We start from the raw sequence: 17,464 nt of genomic DNA on the forward strand, positions 1-17,464 counted from the left end.
CATCATTCGCATTGATATCATCGACCCACTGAAAACCACCCGTGGGTAAAGGTTGACTCATAGCCCATCCGTACAAATTGTTGGCGTCGAGATATGATATGTGCGTGTCGGGTTTACTCGGATCGTATCCTTCCACTAATTTATTATTAGCCTTAGAATACCTTTTAGCTGCCATCGATATACCACCTCTTAATCCTTTCTCAATAAACAAGTGCATATCGTAATGTGTGAGTAATTTTAGTTCTACGCCGGTCTTCTTCAACAATGCATTCCACGATAGTCCAGGACTGGAATAGTACCATGCCGGATCCAAGCCGTATTTTTTCAAACATGTCTTTCTAAAAATCTTGAATATATCGGCGAGTAACAGTACATCGTTTTTTAAGTACAGATCGTGATAATCGCCTAAATTCTTACAACCTTATTTATCCCAGACCGTCAGAGCGTATTCATAATCGGCATCGGTTATTTTAGATTCTGTTAAGTTACTATAGAATGATTCAAGGGGTGGTAATTTAGTTTCGTCGAATCTAGACACTAATCCATATATTCATAAAGATATACACCTTTTCTCAACAACAAATGACGCGTTAACCTATCGGTATATTTATTTGTTATCGCAAAGTCATCGGGATTGTTCGCATTAGCTTAATTGTCCAGGGAAGATAACAGAAACTGAACGGAGTCTATGAATCTAAGTCCATTACTTTGCTTTATTCTGGCTTTCCCATCCTTGTCCCTATAATGTATAGTTTTAGTCAACGAGAATGATATGTATTTTTCCATATTATTAGGACTGCACGTTAAGCCGCCGTCGGTCTTTGATAATGATAATGCTTTCATAATGAGATGTGAATCGTATCCTTTAAGGTTATGAAACACAATGGGGATGGGTATTGTTTGAGAATTCATTTTTAATTTCAAGTTACACTTGATATGCGTGGCTCCCCGATAATTACCTGTGACATGGCAATGATCTCTTACGGAATCCCCATTCAGGGGTTTATTACAAACATGACAACTAGTTGACTTCTTATAGGACCTCCAATTTATCCTTAGTCATACACATGGGTTTCTTACACGATAAATTTCCCCTGATTATTCTCTCTTCATTTTGTAGATATTCTAGGAACTTTCCCGCTGCATCGGGACCTCTGTAAATCACGGGAGTGTTTGTTTTCCCATCATACCTTACAACTATATATCCAAACCCACAAGGAATATGTTTTTGAGTTTTGTACGTACCTTGATTGCTATGGTTGATATTTTCTATGGGTTTGATAAGCGCTTCGAAGTCGGCGTAAATTACGTACGGTACTGGCATTTGATTACAATAATGTTCAAATTTTAATATATTTTTTCCCTCTTTAGGCATATCGATCCTGATAGCAGTCTGTCCAACACCTCTGCAGTCTTCTTTATGCGCTTCTAACAGATCTTGTCTGCTGTACCCATGTAGGCATCTTTCGCAGAAATATTTCTTTTCCTTATGTTTTGTTTGATCGTATAGCACCCTGTTTAAACTCTTTATTCACGTATAATGATATTTACCATCTTTTTCGATCAAAAATGAATTGATTCTGGGAATATGTTCCGGAGCGGAGCTTATCCTGTGTACAACAATTCCTTTAGAATGTCCGAAAACATTTATAGCTAAATTATTTTGCTTTTCCACCTCATCAATTTGTGATATTGGTGTAGGTTCGTCTATACCATCGAAGTTGAGTCCATCGTTTTGGGGATAACTAGAAGGTCTATCCGGATGCTTGTCTATGGGGAACAATGCAGATCTTATCATCATTCTTAAACAGTCACAGGGCTCCAGATAAGCTGCGTATCTGCGTGAACTACGCATCAGAAATGCAGAAATATGCAGTAAAATATAATCCAAGCGTATCAAATACGCAACGAACATTACAGATACGCTACAAAAATAAAACTTGTGCGTATCATCAAAATTCTGTGAAGTAACGCTGCGTATTAGATTACCAAATCAGCAACTTATTTTGAATTATAAACGGGCATTCCGCCAACCTTGCCAAACTCCACGATGACAGTTACATCATGATCATTTGCCATCACACTTTCTTGTGGAAGTATCGTGGTATTTTTGAGTCCTATAAAGCTCTCGAACCCACACGACACCAGTTTGCATGGACTAGATGAATAGTGTTTTTAAATATTTAACTTAAACACCCACATCTGTAAAATCTAGTGGGTAACAGAAATTTGAATACACAGATTGAATTACTGATACCCAATGATTTTAAAATGCATGGGTAAAATACCCACAACACCAAAAGCTTATCTGGAGCTCTGAGTCATCTGATTTATTTTTTACGTTAATTATGGCTTTTTTCTTCTTATAATAGGGGGGTAAATCTATATAAGATCCACCTTTGAAGGGCATATAATTTGCTATATCTAAATATAAACTATCGATTTTATCCACACCCCAACCCGAACCTCTATCAGTCCAGCGTTCTAAAGTTTCCTGTATCCTCTGAATTGATGTATCTAATGATGCGTTTATAGTATCGGATTCGGTTATAACTTCTTGATTGCTACGGAAATATGGTTCGGTATATTCGGTACTGTCGTTTTTACTCAAAAACATTTTAATCGTCAGCTGGTATTTTATACTATGTAAATCATCTAACTCCTCGTTGATTTTACTCCATATGATGGGCTTAATATCGTTAACTTCCATGTTGGAATTAATATCCATCTTCCAACTTCTTAGATATTTACCAACGCCGGCGGATGTGGGTACAAATATTAATTCTTGTTGTTGTTGAATATCATCATTATGTTGAATATCATCAACATCATTAGGTTGAACATCATTATTATCTAGTAAAGCGATCAATTCAGCTCTTCTCATTCGAGAATAACCTCTCAGCCCACTGTTTCTCGCTCGAGCTTTGAGTTCTCTAACAGTCTGGGGTTTGTTGTATTCCAAACCAATAAGGTAATCAATTCAGCTTTTCTCATTCGAGAATATCCATGTAGACCACGTTGCTTTGCCATAGCTTTTAACTCTCTGACAAAAACCATTGTGGTTGAATGGTATATGCAAAATGAGACAAATGTCTAATTGGTTGTTTTCATATATCTAAATACGTATTCTCCCCAACCTATTCCTCTCATTGATGTAATCTCTCTTCCTAGCATAAATAATCTGATTCCTGACCCTATCAGCACCGTGTTTCTTACATAAACAATAACGACCTTTGACCCCTATCCCGCATTCAGAACACGTATAGTTTATGTGTCTGCGCCTGATGTAATAATTGTGTATACCGCAGTAAATATCAACACAGCATCGATTACATAGAGTCGTCTTCCCCATGAGTGTAAATTTGCAATTATTCATGGTTATACATCTATCATATCATTTGTCTAAATGCAAATCACAGCTACACTAGTGAATAGCTGAAAATCAATACAGCAGATAACCCAATAATCACAAATGCGACCTCGTGGCTCTTTTGTTCCTCTGACGGTGTATAAAACTGACTCATTGTTGGTCTAGGTATTGGGTCTAGTTTTTTCCCAAAAACAAGGTAGTATTCGTGCATGGCATATTCGACATCCTTGACATCCTTAAACGTTTGAATTGAATGTCCTTCCTTAATCAGTTGTTCATGAATAAAGTCTAATCTCTTAATTCTCTGCCGCGTATATTGTAACTGGGCTGCTTGGAGTTGTTCTAAAGCTTTGTAATGTCGTTTACGCTCCTCTTCAACTTCTTTAGCGTTTGATTCCCTCATACTGGAAAATAAATAATTACTCCCCGAAAAAGCTAGAGCATTAACAATAGCTCCACCAACCATCATCGCAATTGATGCCATATACAATATTCAAATGTTTATATGAATATAAATATTCAAATGTTTAATTACTTCATTATGTCTTCCGGGATAAGTCCTTGTTTGATGAGCATATCCTTCGTTGCCATTGCTAATCCAATATCCAGAACCATCATACCGATGTCATAACTATTAAAATCTAGCTTGGGAGGTGTGGCTTTAGTAATCATTTTAGCCATACGAGCATAGCCAATGGCAAAGCCGGTGACCACCGCTGAATGATAAGTTGCGTTTACCAACATTTTAACATCTGTAACTGGAGTAGTCATGCTTCTTATAGCATTATACGAGGACTAACCTCTAATTGAACTTGTTGTTGAAACGGGGGTGACGTTTTCTCTTCTCCGGCCTTATAAAAGAACCATACAGCCGCTATACCAGCAACTCCTACTAGTGCCCATGTTTTAATCGGATAAATATTTGAATTATTTATTAATTTCGCTTTGCGCGCCAGTCCTCCCTTCCTCCCAGCTGCTATTTTTGGGGGGTTCTTAGTAACTCTGGCTTTTAATATTTTCTCATTCACATGTTGTGTTTGTGGTTCCTCATTCACTATATGTTGTTCCTCGTTCACATCTTGTTGCGTTTCCGCAATCTGTTGTGGTTGTGCATCCTCGTTCACGATCTGTTGTGGTGTCACCTGTTGAGTCTCCATTATTATTAAGTGGGCACGTATGTTTAAATTGACAATACCTAGCCGTTATTAAAGCTGTGGTGAGTGGAGCTCAAAACATTCCGTATCTATGATAAAACTCACAGCTCACTGAGCTTATAGCGTGTTCGATGAATGGGTCTTTCTCTAGAGATTCGCATAAATACATGCGATGTTCTGCCGGGATAGGGAGAAACGTACTAGCTACGACTGTGTAGAGTTGTAACATAGCCGAACCTATCGTTTTAGTCATGGTAGCTCCCAGTCTAGACTCGTAACTCGCGTATAGTTTTTAATCTCTTCGTCGGTCATGTTATCAATTTTTTCGATGGTATAATTTTCTCCCAAACATTTTCCACCGGCTACCAAAGCCACGAGTCTTTCTCTATGTTTATCTAAAGATTTATCAACATGTTGATCAGGCTCAGATTCTTTGAGCATTTGTTCGATGAGTTCGTCGCATTCCATAATGTAATACCTAAGGAGATATTTAAGTCTAACATAATGGAATATGACATATCCAATACAACCTGTAATAATGAACTGTTGCGAAAGAATGTTAATTTCGAACCACATTTTATGTCATATTAACCGCTAATGTTCAATTTGCTACATTTTGCTACATTTTGCAACATTTTTGCCATATTTTTGCTATAATTTTGCTATATTTGCTAAGCAATTGCATAAGCAGCTGGTTGATCGGTTTTTAATACAAGTTAACAGTGCTTCGTTGCCGATAAAAGTTTTCTGACTTTATCTCGTTCACCCTTTGTATAAATAACATCATTTTCGCGTAAACATTCCTCGAATGAATCTTGATCTTTGCAATGAAAGAGTGCTACCCATTTGGCCTGCTCTCTGAGATCTTTCAGGACATAGAGTTGTATTTTTGAGTAAGTACCCAAACGCTATGTTGAGTATGCTGTCCGGAGAATGCTAAATACAAAAGTATATCTTTCTTTTTTGTTAATTCTTTACTAGCGCTGCAGTCGTCTATTACGAAAAGGGTTGATTCTCCTTTGTATTTTTCGTGTCATACTCGGAGACAGTCTTGTAAACGATCGCCCAGATCAACTCTGTGTACCCCGTCGTCATTCATTACCCAATCTCTCGATAAGTATGTTTTATTAACGCTTATAGTCGGGCACAGAATAATAATATGATCAAAAACGTCCCGATAATGACTCTGTAAAATATCTAGAATAAAAGCTGTTTTTCCGCAGCCCGTTTGCCCGCATATGATAGCGCAGTGCGGATCTTTAGGTAAAAGATTATTAATAGATTGCTTGCACGAATCTCCCATTCTGTATATTAAGTTGCGCATCCATAATCACGTACAAATATATGTTTAATTTACCAGCTGATTCCTGGAGCTTCGTTATCTGTATGGTGGCACCCTCGCTAGCATTTTCTATTCTCCTCCCACTGCCGTGTAGTTGGTCATCGTTCGTTGTTCGCATGTCGAGCCATAGCGCGTACTTTGTGGTGAGGTATTCACCCATCGATACACTCCCGAGAGACAGATCTTTCACGACTGCGTTAACTTCCGGAGAACGTTTTATAGAAGGAAGTTTTTTAATCTCATCCCACTGGTGATACGCTAGCATTCCTTGGCTATATAGTTGATTAGGAACGCCGTCGATAGTTAATTCTACTTTTGTAATCTTGGGATTGTAGAACTTCTCGGTATTTCTTTTAAACGCATCGGAGGGGTCCTCGAACAACATTAAAATACCCTTCAACGACCTCGTGGGGACGTTTAGATTAATATTCCACATCGTATCTTTTCTGTCCCTCGTGATCTTTCGGTGTCGCAGCACGCGATCGTACAAAATGGCTAAACTTCCGGTATAATGGTTACGTATTTGTCTGGCTAATTCGGGATCCGTTATCATATCGTACTCCAGCGAGATATTGTCAATGGAATAGCTAGCATCATCAGCAGCTCTGATTACTCTACCGTAGTCATTAAAAGTGAGTTTGTATTCTAACCTATCGACTAGGGATGCTTGATAAAAGGGCATGTGGGAATCTAGTAATTCAAAGTCTAGGGGAACATAGAATCGGTTACCTATGCGTCGGCAACGGCCTTATCATTTTCGTTGGTATCAACACCATTTTCAGCGCCCACGCGCAGTCTCAATGTGTTGATATACATCGCTATCGTCGATACTCAAAACCTCATTACCGCTAATTTTAATGGCGATTTTCTTAACGATAGCACGACCTATGTTCTGAACGGGCTCCCTGTAAACATCGGTAGAAGTCAAACTAATCGTAAATGCTAGTCGGACAGTTCCCGGAACTAACACATCGTGTGCGCCGAGATTAGGAAAGCGAACCAGAAGCGTTTGATTCTGATCGATGGTACTAGGGTTATTAGTTATAGTTACAGACTGACGAATTGCTTTGACCCCTAATGGATCTCGAAGTCTACGTTGTGGGTTTAACTTGCATCCGTATTGCGAAGACATTGTTATATTGAAATTATATAACAATATGTTTAATATAAAAATGGGTGATTTTGAACTAGATTATTTAGATAACCATGATAACCATAATACAACCGAGGAGGGTACTGATGAAGTAAGTAGTCTTAACGATGAACTTTTACAACCAACCGTTGATGCTTATTACGATGCCTTAAAAGAAGATAAAAATTATGTTAACCCAATAGGTCGTGACTATTCAAAGTTTACGATAGATAGTAAAGGAATATTGCCAATGCGTGACTCTCCGGATATTGATCTTATGAATTCTCGTACTCGTAAGCCCCTTGCCTTGTCTACTATAGTCACTAAACATGGCACCGATTTTGTTTGTGATGAATTAGGTTTTGTAGACTACGGACGAGCTCCCGCGAAGACTACTAAGGTTCTTCGAACCATGCGTGATAAAATCGATAATACAAATGATTTGGTAGCAGCCTCGAACGTGGCCTCGAACGGACTCGGAGAAATCTTGGATACCTATAATGATCCTCAGTTACAGGTACCATCATCCTTGAAGTTTAGTATTAGGGATTTACTAGGCCTTGACAAGGCAATGCAAACAATGCGGGGAGAACTCATCAATAATATAGCCAATATATCCGAACTTGACAAGCATATAGCTCGAGAGAAAACAAAACTTGAACAGGCGGGCGATGAGTTCAGTAGACGCCGCGTAGCGGAAAGATTACGTAACTTAGAATACGAAAGATCGGCCCGCATCGAGGCTGCTTCCACTAATAGAGAGGCACTTCGTTCACAAATCAGTAGAATTCGAGAAACTATCGGTCAAGTCCTCAACGATGACACTAAAAATTAAAACGCCGATAAAATTAAAACATTGTTCAGAGAACAGGGAATAACAATTGCCAGTATTTTAACTGCGTTGGGATTTATTATATCGACTTTGACTCTCTCGTTAACAGGTGGCAGTACACCGCCCACACCGCCTAACGATAAAAACGGCATAAAAGAGTGGATAAAAAAGCATTTAAAAGCATTACGTTCAGCACTGGGAAAGCTCGCTGAGAAGGCCGCGGCCGCACTTCCAGGTATAATAGGGAGTATAGTTTCCTGGCTATTGAATTTATTAGCTAAGACCACCACTTGGCTTAGTCAAAACTTGTGGGGGTTGATCGTAGCAATCGCAGGGCTGTTGTACGTATCCGCTAAGAACTATTTAACCAAATCAGTTCATTAACCAAATCATGAGTAAACTAGCCGCGACTCCACCAACTACAAGCGCTGTTTTTTCATCGATATGTTGTTGATTTTTAGCCGCAATATGCAGTGACACTTGTGCGTTAGTAGATGTTTGTGAAACATGTGGTGTTTGTGGCTTGACTATTCCCTTTTCGCCCGTGATCGTTTGCGTTATTAATTCGACGTTCATATCTGAATTTATACCTGGTTTTTGTTGATCGGTAGCGATAACAATTTTATTATTATAACCTATCACTTGACCGATCTTAAGTTCCATATTACTCGGAGACATGTATAGCCCAGGCGCATAAACAAAGTCCACTTTAGATTGAGCGTACTGTAATGCATCTTGAAAACGCTTTATAGATGATGGTATGTCAACTGGTGAATTAATGGCGTCCTCCATGTTTGAGACAAACTGCTTTTGCGCATCGAGCGCCGTCCCAGAACCGATAATGGATGTTCGTGTTTGCGATTGCGCTCCGAGAATTGCCCATACATAAGTTCTTATCGATTCATTAACTCTTACAAATCCTTGGTTAGTAAAATTATTTTCCGTTTTATCATTAAGAAATTCATTCCAAGCGTCTGCCGTATCGTTCATTTGTATAAATTTTGTAACAATGTAAATTAAACCACTCTTAAAACTCCTAATATCCCCTCTCCAATCGTTACTATAAAGTTCCCAGCCTTTATACCAGTCACCGGTTTTATGCCAATGATCATATATTCTTGCGTAAAGTTTGCTGGTACTATACAACTTACCAAAATTAACTGGAAGTTTATTAAGTTCTTTATATACATAATCGCTTTCTTCTTTGACGGATATTTTTTCCTCTGTGTAAGGAACACCTAGACCATGGTTTGCTCCTTTAATACGCCAATCTTTACTCGTAGAAACATTAAATTCCTGACAAATACGCTCATACGCGGACCTATCATAATTAGTATTTGTGGAATTCCACGCTCGATCCTGCGGTAATGGAGCACTAATTTCTTTAAGTATACGTCTAATCTGATAGTACACGTGAAATGTTATAACAGACGTATTCAGTTCAAATCCTGGAGCATAAAGAGATACGCCACATCCCGTTGTGGCACACCATACGGCAAAGTTTAACTGATTCTGCCAAAATTGCATCGGATTGTGAAACCAATCGTGCACCATTTTATCGCTAGTTGCCGTGACCCTGTAATTTTCAAAGATATCGGGGAATTTAACGAAAAATTCAGCACCAGAGGCAGTTACTATAATCGATTGATTAGTAATGTAAGTTGATTTCATATTTAAGTTATGATATAGTATCATTGTATATTTAATATGTATGTTACACTCCCGGTAATAACAAATAGTCAGTCTATTGAACTGCTTCATACTATCGATAACTCGGATGGACAACTCGAAGTAGCCCTCTGTGATGTAACGTATTACCCACGGTGGACCAATATAAGTGCTGCAAAAAGAAATAATAAGACGATTATACCAGGTGAAAACAGGGGTATGGAAAAACTCATTATTGTACCTGATGGGTATTACAGCCTATGCTCACTCAATGATGAAATTTTTAAGCCTAATGGAATTAGTATCACACAAAATGAGTCGAATGGGACAGTGAAAATATACACTGGAGAAACAGGTATAATTATTGATGAGAACTTAGCAATTACACTTGGATTTGGACAGTCAGTAGTATTACCAGCCAACAAACCAGTGACTGTATATGCATTACCCGATTTAGTTCCCTGTAAAGAGTTGTGCATCCATCTTGATCAGATCAGTACGATGGATATTATTCAACAAGAAAGTCCTTCAACTCTACTCAGATGTGTTCCAGTTAAAGAAGAAAAATACAATAGCGGTAGAACGGAATCTTTCTCAACATTACAAAATAAAAAATTAAAGCGGGGTATTATTTCAGACCTCAAAATTTCTGTATTAGATTTAAAACACCAACCTGTACATATAGGATACTTAAGTGTAACACTCCATATTATATATAATTGTTGATTCCATATTTAAGTTATGATATAGTATTATTGTATATTTGATATGTATGTTACACTCCTGGGAATAACAAATAGTCAGTCTATTCAACTGCTTCGTACTATCGATAACTCGGATGGACAACTCGAAGTCGCTCTATGCGATGTAACCTATTACCCGAGGTGGACCAATATATATGCTGCAAAAGATAATAATAGGATAATGATATTATCCGCACGTGGTACTAGCAAATCCATTACTATACCTGATGGGTATTACAGCGTAAGCTCACTCAATGATGACATTTTTAAGCCTAATGGAATTAGTCTCACACAAAATGAGGCGACTGGGACAGTGAAATTCGACCATGAAGACCCAAATATAATTTTATTGGACCCATCAGCTACACTTGAATTTACACGCTTAGTTGGTACAATACGCAAGTTACCAGATCAGGAGGTTAAATGACCTGATTTAATTCCCTATAAACAGTTGTTCATCCATCTTGATCAAATAAGCACGACGGATAATATTCAACTAGAAAGTCCTTCAACTCTGCTCAGAAGTGTTCCAGTGAAAAATGAAAAATACAATAGTGGTAGAACGGAATCTTTCTCAACATTACAATATAAAAAATTGAAGCGGGGTATTATTTCAGACCTCAAAATTTCTGTATTAGATGTAAAACACCAACCTGTACATATAGGATACTTAAGTGTAACACTCCATATTATAAATAATGGTTGATGCATCAGGCCCTGGAACGCTCAGACAATGTAATACAATTGCGCTTTCCGATCTCGGAGACATGGAAGGATTCGGTAAACCCGGTAGCAATGGTAAGTTATACGCTTTACACTTACACGATAATGTATACAAGCGGAAAGAAGTTATATTCACGGAAAATCTAGAAGATTTAAGCGATGTCGACGTTAGTAGACTCCTTAAAACCACTCCGTACAATATTATTCGCAACAGTGAGAATAAATGGACTATGGTCGAAGCAAACATCAAGTGGCTACTGAATATCGTCATTACCCCACCTTATCCGATGATGGGTAAGGGACATAATTTAACTAAAATAATAAATAGTGGTATCGTACTCGCGGCTTATATCCCGTCAAAACGAAAAAGTGTGTTAGTCACTCCTCTGCCAGAAAAACCAGGTCATATGTTATATCGTCGTCCGGCAATCCAAAATGTTAGTTTAAATTTGGTTGCTGAATTCGATGATATTAAAGTTAACTTGAGTGCAATACCTAATATTTCTACGCTTATTATTGAAGTCTTGTTCGGAGATGCACCGGTAGATGCCTTCGAAATATTACCAGGTCTATCGATTAAATGGCCCAAGAAACACGAGCGTCAACGTTGCAGTATTATTCATGTCGGAGCATCACCCGTTGCAACCCTCGAGGGGGTTCAAATTATTAAAAGTGGTAGTATTTCTCTTTCTAAGATATTCTTGCCGTATAATATACATTTGATAAGGTTGATGTATACTCTCAAAACATTTAAGCCAGACCAATTAAATACTATTATATATTCGTAATATACACTATGAGTTTATATCCAGCGCTCGATGAAGCAATTGAAAAGATGGAAACTGTTGATGGATTTCGATTACATCAAATAAGCGACATAAAACATCGAATAGAGAAGGATAGGGAGTTGAGACTTGGATTGTATAAAAAGTATCGCAGAGCCGTGAATGCTCTGGACGGAGTTGACACCGCTCTTATAGCAGCTGGCATGGGACTCGGTGTAGCCGGTGTCGGTTTACTATCAACTATAATCGCCGCGCCTATCATGCTCGGCATGGAAATAACCGCTGGAGTCTCGGGACTGGCAGGAATAGCGATAAAATTCATTTCTCATAGGTTACAAAAGAAAGCATTAAAACATGATAGTATTCAGATACTCACCGAAGCAAAGTTGAACAGCATAGAGGATCATATTTCGACAGCAATGGCTGATTGTAAGATATCCGAGGATGAGTTTTGTTTAGTGCTGTCGGAACTCACCAAATACAACGAAATGAAGCAGGAGATTCGATCAAAATCTCATAAGACCAGTGGTATTAGCGAGGATGAGAAAAAAAAGTTCATACAACAGGGGAGGCAACAAGCGCGTCAATTATTCCGTGCCAAAACCAAAGAACTGGTTGGAGATTAAAAATATCATTTCATCACATTTAGACTAATGCTTACATAAATATATATAATAATGGAAAAAACTATTAAATGGAGAGAATTACCACAAGGTTTTTATTATATCAGTGATGTCAAACCAACCAAATACGGTTATCAATTGTTTCTTATCAATTTACAAGAAGAGTGTAGTTATATAGTCTGGTCTCCTAGTAAAATGAACAAAGAACTTAATAAAAATGTTGAATATCGCTTTATCGATAAAAATAATGAAGAATATTTTTATTACCATTTAGGCTCATCTAAAGCAATGATTGGCCCCAGGTATTGGTGAGCTAGAGCCAATTTAACTTAACCTCATGACTATCGTTGAATCGCATGATCATTTACGCATAAAAAATGCCACCTGTAGTAGCAGTATAGGTAATAAATCGGGCTCCAGTGGAAGTGGTCCAGAACCCCCATTACCTATACTACTCACCAAGAAGGTGGAAATCGTCCTGACATCCAAATTTCATCGAAAATATTTAACAGTGATTGTAAACATGATTCTGGTAAGTGCTTCAGAAGTTGATAATGTATGTTATCAGCTCCTGTAGCAGTATCGTGAGCTTGTCTGAGGGCAGTATGTAGTTCATGCATAGAGAATATTTCATTGTAATCTTCCCCATTATCTGAATTAAAATTAATAGCTTTCTTTTCCTGCTGTTTTTGGTATTTTTAGAATTGAGGTACATAATTGGATGAGGAAGAATGTTTAGCCAAAGTTTCACCCAGTTTATCAGCAATATCTGTTTTATCAGTTACTAATACAGTCCCATTTTGAAGATGGTGGATACCAGATTGAGATCCCTTACCTTTGATTTTTTTAATCATGTTCCATACCTTCGACATGGGCGTACATGAATTTATTTTTGAAACTTAAGCTTGCCAAGACATGTGTTTAATTTTGGTTAAATGTATGCCATGCTTTAGCATTTACAATTTTGAATTTATATAAATTATGTACCATAGGATGGTGACGGAAATACTTTTCAGCTTTCTTCTGTGCCTTCCTAGCTTGCTTGCAAGTGTCATTAAACCATGGTTTACTGATGTGTGGATTGGCAGAGGACTTCAGAATAGATTCATCAGCTATTTTATTTAGTTCATCAGAAAATATTTGCATTGAATGAGGAAAATCAATAAAACGATCAGGATGTAACTTGTTTTTCCAGAGTAATTTGAACAAAGACGTGTTCAGACTTGATGATGGAGGAACATCAGATGGAGTTATGGTTTGAAGAATAGTAGGGAAATAGTCACTGCCACAGAGGTCGTCATGGACTGACCAATCAAATTCATTTAGATGTTCAGAGTTGGTAAGTGATAGATCAAGAGATTAATATGTGTCTGTACCGGGAGTTATCATTAAAAATGCTTAAGTCATTGTTCAAAATAAAGTCTTCCTTTTACTGTTTGTAGCAGTACTACTCCAAAGTGGATTATGCCCATTGAGATCTCCCATGATGATACAGGGCTTGGGGAGCAGGTCATATTGGGCTTGAAGATCAGTTATTTGAAGGGTCGAAGATGGAGGTACATATAGAGAACATAATGTGAAAACAAAGTTTAAAGTTAACCGAACAGCAACAGCTTGACGTGGCGTATTAAGAGGAACAAGGCTTCGTATAATACCCTGCCTCACAACGACAGAAGAACCTCCAGTGACCTGGCTTCAGCAGCTGGAGGTGAATAGAAATGATATGAATCATACAGTCTGATGTCAATTAAATCAGTATATTTCTTGTGCTATTAGGGGAACAACTAGTTGTGTGTAGTTGACAGTGAAGAGGACTTCTGTTGAAAATCTGAAGATTTATTTGTGTCTGCAGCCAAAATACAGGATTTATGGCTATGATGTAATAGAGGTAGTATTCATAGAATTATTAACAATTATAACTATTGTTTGATTTTTGTTTAACAGCCAATAGTGTTGAAAATATTTCTTTCACCTCTTGTACTCTTTCTTAGGAACTCACACTTTTAGTCGATAATTAATGTGTTTGTCAATAATAGTTTAAGGCTGAGTAAAACCTTCCAGCTGGTTAAACGATCCTGAAACATTAACAGACAAAAGTTTAGAATATTTATTGAAATACCAAAATAACAGAAAAGGCAATTTGGGGAATTTTATCATGACAATGTACATTTAACCAGTATTTGGAAATATGTCATCTTTGTCTTCCATACTTGTTTTCAAAGATCAAATGTATTTTAAGTTTTGTTTACTATTTTGATGCATCACAGCTGATTCCAGATGAGAACCTTTTAAACCAAATTATAAATCTATTCAACTCAGTGTAGTTAGTAGAATCAACCCTTTCGGTAAAGCCAAGAAGAGTTGATGCAGTCTTGCTGCTAAACACTTAATTGACATGGAGGATAGAGCATGCAGTGCCACCCTTAAAAGAGAATGAATGGAGCAAATTGTGCATTTAGTTATTGCACTATATTCAGATAGTTTGAAGATTTGCAACACATTGGGGCAGTAGTTAATTTAACTGAACATGGGGGATTACTCTCCAGAGTACTTAAGTATAAATTTACTTCTACATGTATAGTAGTTATCATACTCGACTAATACCTGAGTACCCAGCTAACTGTTGCTGTTCTGCTCACCATGCTTTTCAGTTTTGATGAACTAAATACAGAAAATGACTGCAATGACACACATGTTTAAGCTCATATTGGAATTGTGTCAGCCATTCAGTTCAGGTGAATAAAAAATCCATAACCTACCTGCATTGAGGCTAACTTTTCTTCAATCTTGTTCACACGTTTTTCTAGAGTTCCCTGATTGCTGTGCATGTCTGCTACCAAGTCCTGGATGTGTGTCTGAGTCTGAGTGATAAAAATTGATAAATTAGATGGCTGTAACTATTTTCAGAAATCCAGAAAGCAGAGCCAGAGGATCTGTAACTCACTTGTACTGACCATATTATTCAGTCTCCACCTTTTGTCCAAATTAATCTTATAAACATTAAATCAAATGACAATTAGCCTTAAATTAAATTTTTCGACACAGAATTTAACGAAACAGATTTATTTCCAATGCATACAAAAAAAGAAACATTTCTTTCAACCTCAATGCCACAGCATAACCCAAAAGGTCTAGCTGTGCAGCTCATTAATTTTTCTGAAATATTCTGTTATAGGTCATACAAAGGTAAACAACAAGTAAAAGAAATAACAAACATTTCTACACAACAGACAGCTTCACAGCATATTCTTTTCATTCAACACTGGCACATACACAACTGGCTATATCAGAGGCCAAACTTAAAACATTCATCATGAATGCCATGACTCAACTGGCACCCATCATAGTATATGAATGTCAATGGTTGAAGTTGTAAGATATCACAATACAAAGCAAGATAGAAGATGTGACGCCGTTGGTCAAAATCGATTGACATTGTTCTGATAAGTATTCAATAAGTAACCTGAAATTTGATAAGACAAATCCCTATATACCATAAGATTTTGATAAATATTCCAAAGAAAATTACACTGACCCACAGACTTCCATCCCTTTGAAAATATCTAGCCAAAGTCAGCCGACTCCTCAATCTTCCTACCATATAAACCAACCAGTAACAACATGCCATATCACAAGACCACCTATCTGCTCATTTGGACCTGTACTCCACTTGAGTTATATCTCTGTAAATAATTACTTTTCATAAATAATCCCATAATGTTTAATAGATATCAAATCAAGTATTTCCACAAAATGTCAGAATGAAAAAATACTGATCCAAGCATGCAAAAGCTGTTGATATGCACCATCTGGAAAATGGAATTTCCATTAAAAGGACGACAGTCTGATGCCAAGGTGAAATAAAACAGGTGCAGTAACCAGTAATCAAAGTTATCTTATCAAACCTCTGGACGTGTCATGTTTACAGTGACTTTGTTAAAGTGAACTAAGAAATAAATAATTATTTGCTGATTTTATAAAACATAAACCCTAATATGGAGACAAACATCTATTCTGAGTATTAGCAATTTAAGATAACAAAGTACTAAGAAAATGGAGAATTTTATAATAGCAACAAAGTTGAATGTCATTTATCATGCCTTGATGAAATTTGAATTTTCTTGTAGCCCTTGTAGTTTTAAGTTTATAGTTTTTCATTCAATTTTCTAAGTCTTATGGTTCTTGAGAAAAAGAACTGAAAACTAGTGCCATGGGATTGAAGGTCCCATCAACAGTGCATGTACTCCGACTTAAAACAAAAAGGGAGATTTTGCTTCAAGAGATCGAAGCTGAAAAAGCAAAAATAAAAAAGGAACTAGAACAGGTTTTAGCATCGGTTCCAGCACAGTCTCCTTTCCCACATTTCCATTACTGCAAATTTACAAGGTATACTGGCACAGGGTCTTTTCCTACCAGATGGGAGACAGTAATGCCACCGATTCGACACAGAAGCATGGACAAGGCGCCACTTAGCACATTTGCACCATATGTTATAGTTCTAGTCAGGTTCACCAAGCCAAAAGACTCCAGTCGTATGCCACAAGAGACTCAAAGCCTGGTGGACCGACAGGATGAAAAAAACATGTCGCCAAATATGAACCTTTTCTCCTCCCCACCTTTAAGGGCTATGACAAAAAAGCAGTCAGGGGCAGAGATAGGAAGTGGAAGTCAACTGTTGATTGTACTGGAGAGATGTGCCCATTGTCGAGGTTGAGAAGGATGCTTCTAACAAGGAGCCATTAACATTTGAAAAGCATATTCTCTCAGATGATTTTAACATGAACTATGACAGGGAGTGAGTTGGGTGTAATGCCGCTTTGAACATTATTGCTTTATGTGATACAGCCTGAAGTAATGCAGGTATCAGATGTTTACCACTTTGTTGAAACCAATGAGCACAAGTATGATGCTGTCGAACCTCGAAACATAACCAGGATTCAAAACCACAATCATAGGTTTCTTGCATGCCCAAGGGATGCAACTCTGCAAAGCGACTGAGCCACCAGTGAAGTCTGATCAATGATCCAGAGCCAGGTGTGCATCATAGATGTACCTGGCTTGAAGTATGGCCCAACACAACTTCTGAGCAAAG

General features: G+C 37.6%; 1 protein-coding gene across 4 annotated transcripts in view; it reads right to left on the reverse strand.

Annotated features, from left to right (window-relative positions):
- LOC139478144 (small conductance calcium-activated potassium channel protein-like) overlaps positions 1–17,464 on the reverse strand; it is a 456,162-nt gene that overhangs the window by 24,636 nt on the left and 414,062 nt on the right. For all 4 annotated transcript variants that reach the window (XM_071260503.1, XM_071260487.1, XM_071260495.1 and 1 more), the window contains one exon: positions 15,132–15,233. In XM_071260503.1, the coding sequence (XP_071116604.1) occupies positions 15,132–15,233 (102 nt within the window). The remainder of the gene's footprint in view (positions 1–15,131; positions 15,234–17,464) is intronic.

The sequence above is a fragment of the Haliotis cracherodii genome, unplaced genomic scaffold, assembly GCF_022045235.1.
Source record: "Haliotis cracherodii isolate W230 unplaced genomic scaffold, xgHalCrac1.p SCAF_1, whole genome shotgun sequence".
In the NCBI taxonomy this organism is placed as follows: domain Eukaryota; kingdom Metazoa; phylum Mollusca; class Gastropoda; order Lepetellida; family Haliotidae; genus Haliotis; species Haliotis cracherodii.